At 40.9% G+C, this 15,999-nt stretch overlaps 1 protein-coding gene across 1 annotated transcript in view; it reads left to right on the forward strand.

Moving 5' to 3' along the window:
* The window catches only part of PANK4 (pantothenate kinase 4 (inactive)), a 34,181-nt gene that overhangs the window by 2,698 nt on the left and 15,484 nt on the right, over positions 1 to 15,999 (forward strand). The window contains exons 2-9 of the mRNA XM_034753347.1: positions 3,855 to 3,937; positions 5,651 to 5,859; positions 6,753 to 6,936; positions 8,718 to 8,810; positions 10,826 to 10,979; positions 12,488 to 12,669; positions 14,257 to 14,338; positions 15,666 to 15,766. Of these exons, the coding sequence (XP_034609238.1) occupies positions 3,855 to 3,937; positions 5,651 to 5,859; positions 6,753 to 6,936; positions 8,718 to 8,810; positions 10,826 to 10,979; positions 12,488 to 12,669; positions 14,257 to 14,338; positions 15,666 to 15,766 (1,088 nt within the window). The remainder of the gene's footprint in view (positions 1 to 3,854; positions 3,938 to 5,650; positions 5,860 to 6,752; positions 6,937 to 8,717; positions 8,811 to 10,825; positions 10,980 to 12,487; positions 12,670 to 14,256; positions 14,339 to 15,665; positions 15,767 to 15,999) is intronic.

Below are 15,999 nucleotides of genomic sequence, written 5' to 3' on the forward strand. Positions count from 1 at the left end.
CTGGAAGTGACAGTTTCAGCTGATGCATCAGAATGGGATCTTGGAAGGTCTGAGGGTTATTAAGTTTCACTGCTTTTGTTACCATAGATGGTCATCATTGGTCTTATGGAATTGACCATCATATGCTGCTTAATCTATCTGGAACTCAGTGTCTCCTCTGTACCACTTCTTTCAAAACAACAAAAACACCTTTCCTCATTTGTCTAGATTACAAATGTTTAGTGCTGCAAATTTTAGTTTGCAGAAGCATGACACTGAATTTACCAATGGAATGTGTGCAGTCCAGGAATCAGTTAGTGAAGCAGTATGATATGGCTTAGTGCATACAGATTTTCACTTGGAGTTTGGAAAATCACAGGCTGTCTCTGAGAGATGTGGCAGTTCAGCATCTGGAACGCTGCTGTGGACCATAAGAGTATGTATGTTTTCTAAGAGAAATGCAGATCTTAATAAGGGGACACCCATCCAACTATTTGGAGAATAGGTGGAGAATTAATTGTATAGTTATTTGCAAAACAGCAGCACGAGACCTAGAATCCTCCTAAGCTCTGTTCTAAGAGGAAAGGAGGCATTATCTTCCTTCAGGATCTGTGATTCTGGATGGTTTCCCCTGTGTTGGCTACAGCATATCCCTGGCATCTTTCAGTGCAAGGTTCAAGCTGTGTTTCTTTGTATGTAGGTGGGGAGGGAGTTATGCGATGTGTAGCCAATAATACCTTTTAAATCATATTTTCTACTTGTGGTTAATATAGGGGTTTATTTTCCTCTCAAATTGCCCAGAGGCTTTTGGACATTGGCTCCTGTAAATTAACATCTGTCCAAAAGTCAGAAGCTAAAAGAAAATGATGAAGGAAACAGATGTGCTAGTACAGTGGTGGCTAAAGGGTTTTTAAAACTCATTTCCAGTCACTGCTCAGATTTTGGTTCTCTGTGTGTTCTTGGTGATGCTGGGTTTCTTGGGGCATAGGCAATGCTGATCCATTTCGAAGACAATCAATCAGCTTACCAAAATCCTTTTAGTGATCAGGCTGTTGAGAAAAGGAATTCAGAAATATGAATTCCAGTTACAGAGCTTAAAACAAGACTGTTGGTAAGGGTTTGTTTTTACATGATGGTAGGAAGAGTGAGCTCTTGACCTGTTTCAGTAGTAGCTCATTCTAGATACATTTGTAACCTTTTGGCAGGTCTAGTAGCTTTCTGATGTGGGTTTTTGTGGGTGTGATTTGGGGTTGTCAGAGTGGGTAATCCCTGTATGGGATGGGACTGGAGAAATAGAATAGCAAGAAGGTTGTCTTTGCTCAGTGCAAGAATGTGTGTTAGATAACCAAGAAGCCTTAAAGGTGAACTGAAGTCTACACATTGGTAAACGTGAATTAACCAATGGGTTTGAAGCAAACACTTTTGAAAGCACCACTTTTACTTGTATGAAGTAAAGTGTTTCCCATATTCTGGATCACAGCCGCACTAAATACTGGAAACGTAATCAACTAAAGAAAGAGAAACAGGTTTAATTTGAAAGCATATTTTTAATGTGCCTGTCAAAGTATTTCTATGTAATGCAAAGCAACATGCACTCATGACATTCTGATCAACAGCCTTAAGAAATTGTCAGTACTGTAAAACAAGTAGTCTTAAATTTTGGCAGTTATAAAATAGTTAGATTGAAAAAAGTATTTTCCTAAGAACATCTTTTTGTAATTATATTGGCCTTTAATACACTTCTATAAACTGATGGCAAAAATGGCTTGGATATTTGTTAATTTAAAAGCTTTGTTTTTTTAGTCGTCTTCTCCTCTCTGTCTAGCGAAGTCATAATTCTTGATGTACAACCTTAAAAATGATCACATTCAGTTTGAAAGCTTGATTTCATTACCTCAGGTAGAGAGCCTGGCTGTGCTAAGGGGTTTTATTTCATGGGGGAAAGAAGCTTTCTGCTTCTAGGGTCAAATCTAAACTTGACTGAGGAAAACCAACAGTTAGCATCAGCAGAACTGTTTTTTGCCTAAGTGAAATGAGTTTGTGGTGGTGCACTTTCAGAACAGAGGCCAAGGGCTGCATGGATACGTATACATAGTTCCCCTGGCAAGGCATCTCAGGGGAAGCTGGTACAGTCACTGTCCATGCTGTACTTGTTCTGTGGTTAAGTAGAGAAGACATCCTGGATTGTCAGGCCACTATTCATCAAGGAGTTGTGCATCCTGGGCTAGAAAAATGAACGTCCGCCTTCTAAAGGTTGTGTGTATGTTTGGTAGCAGTTTTTGCTGAAATCAGATTTAAATGTATTAGCTAGTCATGTTGCTTACTGCACTACTGGAAGGCACTAAGTCAGTAGAATGATGAGCGCTGCATGATAATCTATATAGAAGGAACTCACTATTTAAAATATGCAGTTTCATAGATAAGGACTAGAGTGAGATGAGCTCTGGGTGGGGAATCCTTGGGTAAGACAAGTTTCTTGAACATTTACTGTTCGTGCATGACGTGTAATTGTTTCAACATCCCTAATGAGTCTGTCAGCGAATCACTCAGGCCCAGATGTTTAAGGGGTTGAATCACTCAGTGTTGCAAGGTCTAAGTCCCATTTTCACGAGTGATTTAAGCTTTGCAATGCTGTGCAGAGCAATGCCTAAATACCTTTAGAAATCTGAGCTGCGGAGACTGATTCTCTGCATACCCTAGCACTAGCTATTGACTTCAGTGGAGTGACGTGATGTGCACTGGTCTAGCTGAGAGGAGAATCAGGCACTTAGGATCTTTAGGCATGCAAGCTGATGCTTTGGAGGAAAGCCTGGGATGTACACTGATGTTGTGGTCACCTGAAGTTTGTGACCTCCAGTGCCTGGCAGACTTGAGGGAAGCCTCTGGGCCAAATTCGGAAGTTTTTATTCAGTTTCTACTTGAGCAAAATTCTTAGTGACTCACCGAAATTTAGTGATTTTTTTGCCTGTGTAAGGACTTCAGGTTTTGGCCCCCTAAGAATATCCAGCTGCATGGAAAAGGGTCTATTTTTCATTGCCTTTGGTGCTTCATGCAGCTTGTTCCTTTTAGGATGTTGTTCAGTTTTGAAGCCAAGAATAATCCCTCAGCGATGTTGTTATTCAGCATTTAAATTCCTTTATTTTAATAGAAGCAGAGACTTTTTGCAGTGTGTCCTTGAAGATTCTTAATGTTTAAGGAAGTGTTTTAAGTGAAACTTAGTTGTTTGAGCAATATGCCTCATGTACAACAAACATGGCAAACCTGTTAATCAAATCTGTTAAAATGTGCTGGATTTTAGGCATTTCTTAAACAAGTTTCACAAAGCTAAGCAGTGGATGTGTGACATTTCCCTCCCAACCCTCCTGCTCCTGAGAGCTTTGAAGCCCAGGCATAGTATGAGCACAGACAGGACCCAGTTACAATCCTGTCCTGATATGCTCTCACCTCATGGCCTTGAGCACCTTCCCTGCCTAGTTTAGCTATCTTGGAGGGGCTGGAGGTTAAGATTCCAATCCTGCAAACCCGTAATCACCTGAGTAGCCCTTACTCAAGCAAGTAGTCTGTTTACATGCATACTGTGAGGTAACTAAGAAGTGAACTCATGACCTCTGTTCATCTTCAGCCACCCCAGCATCAGTTGGGCTTGAGTGCCTCCGGTGGAGCCTCCACCTTCAAGCAATGCATCTGGATCTAGCTATGCTAAGACAGCCCCCAAATGACTGTCCTTTGGTTCACTGAATAAAGAGCTTTGCCTAATTAGCTCTGCTTGAAGCCAAGCCATTCTTAAAACTGGGCTAAGTAACTAAGACGCAGAAGTATCTAAATTCTGTCTGACCCTGAATCTGAGATGCATGATGTCTTGTTTTTGATAACAGGTGGGTCGTTAACCAAGTTGGCGTATTATTCAACTGTGCAGCATAAAGTAGCAAGAGTGAGATCTTTTGATCATTCTGGAAAGGTAAGAATTGCATTATGTAGCAAACCATAACCTCTAATGTGTGCAGGCACGAGAAAGGGGGGTGTGGGGGGAAGGAAATTTGAAACACAGGGCAGTTTTCCATAATATCAATTTTCAGATGGCACCAGGAATATCTATTAATTATATAGCACTATAAATGTGCACGGTACTTCAGAGCACAGCTCTTGCCATGAGTTGCTCATAGTATTAGAGTCCAATCCTGCAAACCCTTAATGGTTCCTACTGTGAGGAGTCCTATTGACCTGAAGCACCGTAGTAAGGGCTTACAAGTTTGGACCCTAAATTAAGAGGCATTAAAAACAAAATGGGAGGCTTAGCACAAGGAAGAATTGTAGGTAAGGACAATAAGGTTGTGTGCTCACTTGGGTGAGTATTGCACGTACGGTATCTGAAATGAAAAACAAACCTAACATGTGTAAGTTTATAAGCCACCTTGAAGTGGATTTTGAGAAGAGATTTGGAGGATGGGTGGAAGTCAGGCAGCTAGGGGTCAAAAAGGGACTTCCAGGGCAATTGCCCTATCTGAGATCCTAAATCCTCAATTACTGTTGTCCTGCTTTATAGCTTGTAATGCAGGAAGTTTTGAGTGTGCACCTAACCGCTTGTAGATACGTGCATGTCAGGTTAAAAGTGTGTGAGAGACCCTTGTTTTTGTTCACACCTATAGAGTTTGATCCAGTATTTCAGGTGAAACCACCATTTGGCCCAGGTTTGCCAGCTGATGCTTGGATTTCATTGTGGAAGCTTATTACAGTTCTAATTCCAAGCTTGCATGAAGAACACACGTTATGCAAACACAACAAACTTGTTAAAAGGACGTTAAGGTTGCTAAGTCAAGGACTCAAAAGTTAAGAAATGCCAGATTTGAGGTTGCACAGGCAACTTTAATTGGCCACCTTTAGATGTGCATTATGATAGTATGTGATCACATAATCAAAGACTATTTTTTCCACATGACCCCTGCCTCGTTTGATTTCTCCCCCCTGCCCGGCTGATAATTCTGACATATTTTCACAAGGATGGGAAAAGACACATTCCTGACACAAATTACAAGTCCCTGTTTCAAAGTTGGGGGAGGAGGGAGTTTTTCTTACTGCAGCATTTGTGGGGTGGGAGGAAGCTTTCCCCAACTGTTGGCTCTTTGACCATGGTATAGTTTGACACCTTATTTGACATGCTGTGTGAATAATAAATACTGTTGGATGGCTAAGGCTAGTTACTTGGTTCTTAGAATAAAAGGCTAGGAGTCTTCTGAACTGATCTTTTGGTGTTGCTTCTCATGTATCGAGCCAATATTCATACACACTCTTCATGGGCTTGGGTATTAAGAAATGCTTGACTCTATGCAGTTGATGTATGAAACATCAAGGTCACCATCTTGTATACAAAATATAAGACTGTTGACGTGTGGGAGGGGAGTCAGTCCTAAACACAAGTTCTGTCTGGTACACTGGTGCTTTCTGTGTATGTCTGTGCAAAGATAAAGGAATGGGCATTCTCTATGGATTAGTGTGTATTAAAATTATATTATGTGAAGAAAATTGAGGGTGTTCGTGGGGAGGCTTTGGTAGCCATAACGTTGCACGCATAGAAAATACAAATGGAAATATTCACTAGCTTACCAAGTAACTAACTCTACTTCTCGGGGGGGAGGGGGGGGAGGAAGAGAAATACTCACTCTGAATTTTTTAGGATATAGAACATGAATCTCCATATGAAATCACAGTTCAAGAGGAGATCACAGCTCGACTGCACTTCATTAAATTTGAGAACACGTACATTGAAACCTGCTTAGATTTCATTAAAGATCATCTTGTCAACACAGAAACTAAAGTGCTCAAAGCCACAGGGGGTGGTGCCTACAAATTCAAAGACCTTATTGAGAAGAAGCTGGGACTAAAGTAAGTGGAAACTGGTTGAAACTCATTAGGGAATAACTCCTCTTTTTGAAAGATAAAATACTGTCACTAGTAAATGTTAGACTGCAGCCTTATGTGCTTGTACTGTAATCTTCTAGGACCTTATAAGTTTAGCAAGACTGGGCTTGAATGGGTGACATTAAGGAACAAGTAAGTGCTAGATGATGTGATTGTAATTCAGTAGGAGATACTTCTCCCTCTGTATTGGTACTGAATTTCCCCAGCATGTTGGTAGGGTGTGCTGTGCTGCTACATGTGCCATCTTTCAGTTGACAAGTAACTAAGGTCATTAAAGATCTGACCATTTGACACAATTGGGGTGTTAACCTCAGGGGCCTGGCTAAACTCCAGCATAGTTAATATATTCTGCTTCCCTAAAACTCTCCCTGCAGTTTCAGCTGCATATGGTAATCAGACCTTTGTGTCTTAAACACTATGTAGCATGACTCTGATCTCAGAGGTGGCTGCATTTCAGTGGTGGGCAAGTGATTCTCTATCAGTTTCTAAAGTGCTTTGGATTCAGTTTGCGGAGAGTTCCTATAGAAGCTATCATTCCTATCTCTGGAATACCTGTCACAGTGGATTAAAAATTTGAAGCACTATATAAATGCTATCAGTTCTTTAATAACAAGAATTGCAAAGCTCTGGAATCTTTAGCCTGTAACTATTGTATTTTCTCATATCAATATTTTTCTGTACATAACAAATCTACTTAGTCTGTGTCCAAAATCATAAGTGATGGTTGATTTCTGTTTTCCTGTCAAGTGTTGCTTTTTACTTGTTATTGGATGTGTGTGAAAAAAGGTAATTTTTAAAGGGCATATTGTCTTATAAACAGAATAATCCTAAAGTGTGTGTGTGTGTTTTCTCTTCAGGGTGGATAAAGAAGATGTAATGACTTGCCTAATTAAAGGGTGTAACTTTGTGTTAAAAAATATACCCCATGAGGTGTTTGCATACCAGAAAGATTCAGATACTGAATTCCGATTTCAGACAAATCATCCAAATATTTTCCCTTATTTGCTAGTCAATATTGGCTCTGGGGTTTCTATAGTGAAGGTGAGTAAGCCATTAGACTATTTCATTAAGTAAGTAAATAAGTGTGTGTGTGTGTGTGTGTGTGAGGGAGAGAGAGAGAGAGAGAGAGACATGTTGTGTCCTCAGACTGGTGAACGATAGTCATCTAGATCTATATGTAAGGCTATCTGATTGACATTTGTTTCCTTTCTGGGTTGATATCAGATTTTAAACAAAAAAACCAAAGCCACACATGTTGACTTCCATTTCTTAATATACGTTTTACCATCTGTCCCCTTTTAATTGGATAATGCTGTGCTTAAAGAGGCTAGTGTAATAGCTGCAAATGCAAATACATAATACAAAAAACCCCCACAACAACCCACTTTTGGCAGCCACTTGTGGATAAAAGCTTCGGGCTGGTCCACAATGGGAAATCACATCATCATCATCCTGTCTCTGGGGTGAGATGGATTACCTTTGCTGATGAGAGTACCCCCTCCTGTCAGTGTAGGTAGTGTTTGCGCTGCTGTAGTGCTTCAGTGTAGCTGCACTGCTGTAGCATTTCTAGTGTAGACAAGCCTTCAGCCTTGAGATGGATGCTCTGAGCAGAATAAGAATGCCTGCTTCTAACTTCTTTGCCTGAACTTCTCAGTATAGAAAGTGGGTATGCGGGGTGGCAATGCTTGCCTGCTTCAGAAGTTTTAGAGGATTGGCTATGATCAAAAGCACTGTACATTGTGTTAGTGACTAACAGTTTCCAACTCTCGGCATGTGACAAGGGTTGTGGTGTCAGTGAATTTCCTCTAAATTAAATCTAGTAACCATCCCATGCACATCTGTAGTGGTTAAAATCATGGTCAGTCCATTAAAGCAACTCTCTGTAAAAACACGTCTAGTTCTGTAGAGCAAATCCCTAAGCGTTCTGGGTTAAATAAAAAGCTATATGGTAGCCAGTGGGCCAGATACAGAGTGAGAGATTATAGGAGCAACGTAGGATTTCAAAGTGTAACTTGGATATGTAACAAAGACAAGGAATCTCTGCTTACAGATAACTTATTATATTTTTGTAACTACTGTGGTAGAAGTCCCCAAAGGCCTCAATTAAGATTGTGCTGTGATCTGTACGAACATGTTAGACACAGTGGGTAGGTCTACATTGCAATACAATACTAGTGGCTGGCCTATGTCATCGGGCTGGAGCCCAGACATCTACACTGCAATTCTGTAGCCCCGCAGCCTGAGTCAGCTGACTTGGGCCAGCTGCAGGTACCGTCTTGCAGTGCAGACAAACCCAGTTCTTACAATCGAAAGACAAGGATGCTACAAATTCTTTACATAAGAGAATTTTGCCATTGAAATGCTGCCACCTCTGTTGGAGTGTGGCAGCCAAGTGGACAGCTGGCACACTGAACATGTGGGGAGAAAAGGGGAGGGAATTTTGGCCAGGGCTCTTAAGCAAACCCCTACTCGTATGTCAGATACTGAGAGATGTTGGCTTGTTCATAGAGCAGAAAGGACTTCTGACTTCCAAGGAGTCCTCCTGAAGACCATAAACTGAATTTCATGCAGCAAGTCTGTACCTAAAGATAAAGGGCTAAATGGATCCTACTGAGATTGGATCATGTAGTTCCATGGAGTCCATGTGTTTCACACCGGATATTTAGGTCATTAAGCTGCTCTGTTGACAGCATTTATTCATACTGTGTGCATCCATTCCATTGTTTGGAGTCCATATGTTAAGCTGTTTATAAGTGTATTGTGTATTAATTCATACTTATATCCAGGATTGTTTGTTTGATAAACTTGTGTTTGACTCATAGGTGGAAACAGAGGACAAATTTGAATGGATTGGAGGGAGTTCAATCGGAGGGGGAACCTTCTGGGGTCTCGGAGCTTTACTCACAAAAACAAAGGTATTTGACAGTTGCACTTTAAGTAGAATGGGGAAATACAGGGGTGCTAATAAGAGGTCTTCAGTTGTGGTGTTCCTCTTTAGAAGAGAGGAAAATCCAATCTGGTGGAGAATTAGGATTTCTAACCTTGCACATTATGAACCACTATTCCGCACAGAATGTTTTTTAAAATTGCCATTAATGCACTATGCAGTTTATTTTTATATTCTCTATTAAATGCTCTTTTGTTCCCTGTTGTGTCTGCTGCTGCTATTAAACAACCAACCTGGGCCCCTGAGCTGTGATAACATCCTCTGTGATACTGGTGCATAAATCCAGGCAACAAACCAAAAGAGCCCCATTAGAAACACAGGGGACAAAGCAATAAAGAAATACCTGTCAAGTGGGCAAAAAGCTGAAACTGCCTGGGATAGAGGATTTTTTTTCCAGCTTCTAGGATTGGGCAGGGGGGGAGGGTGTACAATTCCCTTTTATTCTTTAATAGTCTTTTCCCTCACTGTGTACAGTTTGAGTACAGTCTGCTCCATGGTACCTGTTGATTTTCTGTGACCTATGTTCCAACATGAATGAGCTGCTCATGCCTTGAGATCTGATCTCCAGGTTCAGTTTCAGTCTAAAGTCCTGAAGAGCAGCAAAGTAGAGAGAGCCTGAGTATTGCAGTATAGCTGAGGCAAGAGGGGTAGCTCAGTTCCTGTTGGATTTCAGAGGATTTGTATGTTCAGAGAACTGAAGACCAATTGCCAATCCACTGCCTAATCTGGTGCTGCTGTGTTTTAACTCAACACCACTTAAAGCAGGTGGTTTTTCTGTGTCCAAAGATCCAGGTGACTATAAATGTTATCTTATATAGGGGATCGTTGCACATCATGAACTTGACAGGAGACGGTCAAAGGGAAGAGTCCATATTAGCAGTGTTTTGTCGGATACATTTATTAGTCTCAGAGCCTTTTCAACAAGTCCTCCTTTACTGGACTTGGAGGAGCAACATGTCTAGACTTCTAACAGAGTTTATAGCTGAACTATAAGCAGTGGGGGAGCCCAAAAGGGCAGGACTAGTCTGCTGCTAGGTTTATTTTATTTTGGTGCTTCCTTTAAGAACTCACTAGCTGGACAGACAGCCTCTCTTTTAGTTTTACTTCTTGAACTAAAATACCTGAGACATAATCCCACTTCATCCTATAACTAAGCCCACTTGGCCTCCCCTCCGGAGTAGGGGATAGGTGTGCTGCCTATGTGGCAGCTCTGGCTGGAATTCTATTCACGTTGATACCTGAAAGGTTGCTAGGCTACACCAACAGTCCTAGTAACAAGGGAAGGAATGGAAAAGATGGCTGAGTATTAAGAAGTTGATCCAGAGTAGCTCTTATGAGCTTCACTACAATTTACTTAGGAACATGTTATCCCTGTAATCAGGGTGAGGTGAAGGATACTGAGCTAAGGCTTTTTGCTAATCTGCTTCTTGAAACATTATAGAATCCAAAGCATCTAGGGATACTGGGTCACGTTCTATATATATATATATATAATGTCTATGCAACCCTATTTGAATTCTGAGCCATTCATGGGAGTTGTTTGGGTGAAAGATGGCATATTTGTCTTGTTTCGCACCATGCTAGTCTAGGACGGAGTTCTCGGCCAGAGAGCAGCAATACCCTAAAGGGTTGCAAGCAATAAAATTGGAGGACACTCACACATTCCTCATTTCCAGTCGTGGCGGTGGGGGGGGGGGGGGGGGGGGGGAGGGGAAGGGACATCTTTCAACCAGTTACTTGCATATGGTCATCTGAGGTCTGATTTGGAGAGGAGTGGTTACAATATGAGATTGTGAAGCTCTGCTCTAAGATTAGGCTGTGGAGTCAGTCTCTGTGATCTGAAATACAAGGAATGCCTGTTTGGTGGGGGCTGTTTTTTTTGAATGACTTCTCTTACTGAGCGTTCTGCAGAAGTTTGAGATTCAGACAAGATTATCTGGCCATCCGGAAAACCTGCAGTAACACTTTGCTTTTCTTCCACAGAAATTTGATGAATTGCTGCATCTTGCTTCAAAGGGACAGCACACAAATGTTGACATGCTGGTGAAAGATGTGTATGGTGGGGCCTACCAGACACTGGGGCTAAGTGGAAATCTAATAGCTAGCAGCTTTGGTAAATCTGCCACAGCAGATAAAGGTACCAACACAGGGCGGGGGCGGGGGGGTAGTCTACCCAAGATTTGCTGTACAGATAATACTATATTTTGCCTAGTGCCCATTTTACTTTAATATGCTGATTGTGCAAATATTTGTGACACTTTCAAATACTGAAAGGATGAGAATGTAGTTACCAACTTCTCCAGTACCCATTTCCCCATGTCATGGGATTTTGTGGGGACTTTATAAGTATCAGTGTCTGTACTGGCGTGCTTCTTCAGAGTTCTTCTTTCTAGCTAGTGGAGAAGAATGGATGCAACCATGTCCTTTCTGGCCCTCTGAAGACTTTAGGTTGGTATCGGTCTCCAAAGGAGTAGGCTAGCTTAAGCTCCTCCTTTCCTGTTCTGCTGTAAACTCCTATAAAATCTGTCCTTGTGCTTTAACTGCAGATCAGGGAACTAGCAGATCAGTTGAGTCCAGTCCCAAATGGACCTAGCAGTGTGTTCATACAGTGCATTATATTGTCACAAGAGTCTTATGTCTAGAGCTATAGGGGGAAGGTCCCAAATATTAAACTGTTTTAGGATTTGCTGCACATATGGCTTTGTGGTCTTATCTGGTTTGAAACATGACATCTAGAAGTCTCAGAAGGGTTAGCTTGGCACTCATTACTTTTAAAATAGATAAATTGAGTACATGCAGTTTACTGTATGGGCCTTTCAGGTGGTGCTGTTTCCCTGCAAGGATGTTAAAGATCCCAGGGCACCCTACTTAACTGGTAGTTGCCACACTATCCTTCTTAACAACTTTCCTCTCATCATACGTGTGATCCTGTGTATGTAGTCCTGAGAGTGCTTTGAAATAAAAATCACTATATAAAAGTAAAGTTATTGGCTATCAATTTAGCTTTCTATCCTGGAGACTTCCAATAATTTTTGGAACAAAAAAAGTGTCCTAATTCCATAAAACTAGCTATTAGAGCTGAGCAGGAAACTGTTTCCCCATCCTGTGAAAATCAGATTTTGAAATCGGGACCAAAAGAAATTTTCATGAACCTAAAATCTAAAAAAGTTGATTTTGGATTAATGGAAATGGTTCTATTTTGAAATATTTTAAAAAATTTTACTATAACTAGCTTCAATTTTGAAAGTCCTTTTGAACCAGAAAAAAAGAACTTTTCATTTAGAAAACTTCTAAAGAAACTGACAATTTCAAAGTTTGTCAATTTTTTTGAGTCAAAATTCATTGAAACTGACCCTTTCCCACAAAATTTGTTTCAACTGGTCAGTATTTTCTAATGAAAAAATGTTTTGCTGAAGAATTCCTGACCAGCTCCACTAGCTGTGTTAATACCCATGCAAGCAGGAAACAAGCAGTGTATGATAGGGCTGAACTTCCTTCCTTGAAGCCAGATTCATCCCTCTTCTAGTCTAAAGAAGCCAGTGGAGCTACCCTGGGGATGAACTTAGCTCATAGGCTGCCTAAAAATAATGTCCACTTGGGCATGATTCAGCCATTTTAATGTGTTTTATTATTTCTTTCCTTTAGAATTTTCTAAAGATGATATGGCAAAGAGTTTACTGCACATGATCAGTAATGACATTGGACAGCTTGCCTGCCTCTATGCTAAACTCCATAACCTACACAAAATTTACTTCGGAGGATTCTTTATTCGGGGTCACCCAGTCACTATGCGCACAATCACCTACAGTATTAACTTCTTCTCCAAGGTAATAAAAACTAAACTCTCAGGAACACAAGAACAAGTCTTTGGTATCTTTCCCAATTTTCTGCAAGACCTTAACATAGTTGTTTTCAAATGTATGAAGTTGGCAGCATGATCAAAGTAATGCAGTGAATCTCTAACACATGGTTATTAATAATGAATGGCCACTGACTGGGGCCATCCTTTACTAAAGGTCAAGTACTGCTATAAAGATCAATTGCAAACAGTTATGCAGAGTAGTTGTCTGTGGGTTTTCTAACAGTCTCAGTTGTCCTGTAGCTGCTCAGCATTGATCCTTTCCATCTTCCTCGCATGCTACCATGATTATTCAATTCCTCTTGTTAATTTCACATTCCCTTGTCAAATTCAGTGTGGGATTGTTCTTCTAGGATAAAACCTGCAACTGATACCTGCTTTAAAAAATACCAACCACCATTCCTTCTCAAATAGCTATCTGAAATCACTTCAAAGTGTAATTTTTCCCCTTTACAGAAGCTTTCCCTAGTCCAAAGTTTTGTGACCTGAGAGTGTGGGTGAAATCCAAAGCCAAGAGCTGGTTTTAGATCTGTTGGTTTGCCAGAGTGGGGACTAGTCTACATGTGTGTTGTGGCTTTATAAACTTAATGGTATTTGGACCCCCTAGGCCTCAATGCTTAGATTTTTCACTCTCAACTCAACCCTCCAGGGTTGGGTCTCTGGATCTTTTTTCAATTTCTCTCTGATCTCCCTCTGTCATACCCCTACAATGCCTTTTTATAGGCTAGCTGCAAGCTTTAGGAAACTGCTAGTTTCCTCCTTAACTAGTGTAAGTGAGTTGTGAAGTCATTGCTGGTCTTTTGCTGTACCTCAAGCAAATGTTAACATTCTTTTGTGAGCTCCTCTATGGGGGAGCTGATTTTGCCCCCTCTCCCCCTCCCAGTTTCCACAAAATTTCTCATTGCCTAGAAAGGTGAGGGGATTTGGTGGATTATGGGTACACCTCATTAGCACTTCAAGATTCCTGCATTGTGTTGAGGATGGTCTTGCTTTCTGGTGTTGACAATGAATATCTCCTTGACTGGTTTAACAAAGAGTGGGTGTGTGCGCAGGTGTATTGGCTCTCTCCATTTGCATGGACATTCCAGTGCATTCCTGGGTCTTGAGCCAGTGACGTGAGAGGGAGTGAAGTAGAGGAAGGAAACGAGTGTCATGGTTCAGAATGTTTGCGAGATGCACTGCCAAACATGAATGAATGTGCCAAGTGCCCTGACATTAACCGCACTTTTCCATGGGAAGTTGCAGTAGCTTTCTGTACTGCAGCCCTGGCTAATTACACTTCCATGATTATTCAGTCTTAGAACAAATTCCTTTCATCTTCCTTGGCTGCCTCATAATCCTGGGCTGGTAGGTGTAAGTAGCACATGCTGAAAAGAGATGTTTCAAATATGCCTCCTGCAGCACCATTGAAATTATTGAAGTTTGTTGGAATGTAGCATGGATACAATAAAATATTCTAGCTGGTTTATCTGTGTTATACTTAAGTGTACATTAGTGACAAAGTGCATGTTAGCAATCGGGGGCCATCCAAATGCAATGTTTCATATTGTGGCAGGGAGAGGTTCAGGCATTGTTCCTGAGACATGAAGGCTACCTGGGAGCCATTGGGGCATTTTTAAAAGGAGCTGAACAAGACAGTAAGTACAGCATCACTATGTTCTGTATATGCAGTGTTCTGAAATGTCAGTGTCAGTCCAAGCTTCTTTCAAGAGGCTGCATGTAAATCATTGGTTAATCAAATACATTTGCCATTAACAGCACAGATTTATTTTGTAAACACTTATTTTCTTCTGGCAAAGAGATCTCTGTTTACTCCATTTCCTTACTCCACTTTGAGGGGCCTGGAGGATTTGCTTATTCTCTCTCCCCTCCCCCCGTGACTGTGCCAAGAGCAACCTCCTCTCTAAAGGCAGAGGGAAATCCAGGCTTCTGATTTATCTCCTCTCCAGAGAGGACATTTTCTGAATACGGCCAATGTGCTAGTGTAGAAATAATGGAATTATGAAATTGCATTGTTTCGCCCATAAAAACACCTCAATAGTTGAAGAGCACATGTCTGCTCCTAGCATTCTTCTGTTACAGGTTGCTTTTGCTGAGTATAGAGCTGTGGCGCTGCGCTCTCTCTGATTAGTTATCACTATTTGTGGTTGCTGTATGGGACAAGCCACTCAGTTTGTGTGTTAGGGTGGGAACAGAACCAGACAGACAGATTGGGGTTAATAGAACTTCTCCTTATTTATCCAGCGATCTCTGCATTTACAAAGATTATTAAGCCTCATAATACTCCTGTAAAGCAGGAAATTTTCATACCCATTTTACAGAGAGGGAAAACTAAGGTACTAAGAAGCTATGTAAATTGATAGAGGATCTGTGGATCTGGGAAGAGTAACTAGGAACTCCCTGCTACACAAGGCATGCTTCTTCTGTAGCTGAATATCCCACACTCTGACTGACTAGTGCATTTTTTCTATTTATTAAAAGAGCCAATTCTGCCTAGAAATAACTTTAGAGTTTATTAAACTAATTGGTTGCAATGCATTCTTAATAAGAGCTTTAATATCTTTAAAGATGAAGATGTACTAGGTTTGGAAATAAAAATGGGGGCTTGGAGATAATTCCCCCCCACTCCAAATTCTATTCTCTTGACAGAATCTCCACTCCCCCCCCTTTTTTTTTTTTTTAGTTTACTATATTAAAAAGTGAGGTAGTGATCATTTCTGAAACTTAGGGTTTCTTGCCCCTTCCCAAATTCAGTAAAGAAGAAGCCCCAAATTACTAATTAACTGGATGGTTGAGTAACTCTGCACTTTTTTTTTTTTTTAAATAAAACTTTATTTCCATGGCTATTTTTCCCTTGCATTTGTCTTTATTTAAAACCTACACAAAGGCATATAGACATTAAAAATCACTTGTGGGATAGACAGTCTTACTTTCAGTTTATGGCCTCCATCTTTGTTCCTCCAGATCCCAACGAGTACAGTTGGGGAGAGAATTATGCTGGGAGTTCTGGCCTTATGAGCACTTCACCCGATCTCTGCCCCATGCAACGTGCAAGGAGTGGCACGGTAAGTTATGGTCTTTCTAGGACCAGAAGCTGTCGTCCCTGAGAGTTCATTTAGAACCCTCATGGCGCTTCAGGACTGTAATAAAACTATCAAACTCCTAACTACTTTCTCTGCACACACTCCTCCCCATCTTAAATAATAGTTCAAGAACCCCAAGTAAATAATTTGTATCTTGATTTCCTCCCCCCAGAAAGTTTGACACCCAGTTGAATGGCTGTCAATCTTGTCATCAG

The sequence above is a fragment of the Trachemys scripta genome, chromosome 19 (assembly GCF_013100865.1).
Source record: "Trachemys scripta elegans isolate TJP31775 chromosome 19, CAS_Tse_1.0, whole genome shotgun sequence".
Lineage (NCBI taxonomy): Eukaryota > Metazoa > Chordata > Testudines > Emydidae > Trachemys > Trachemys scripta.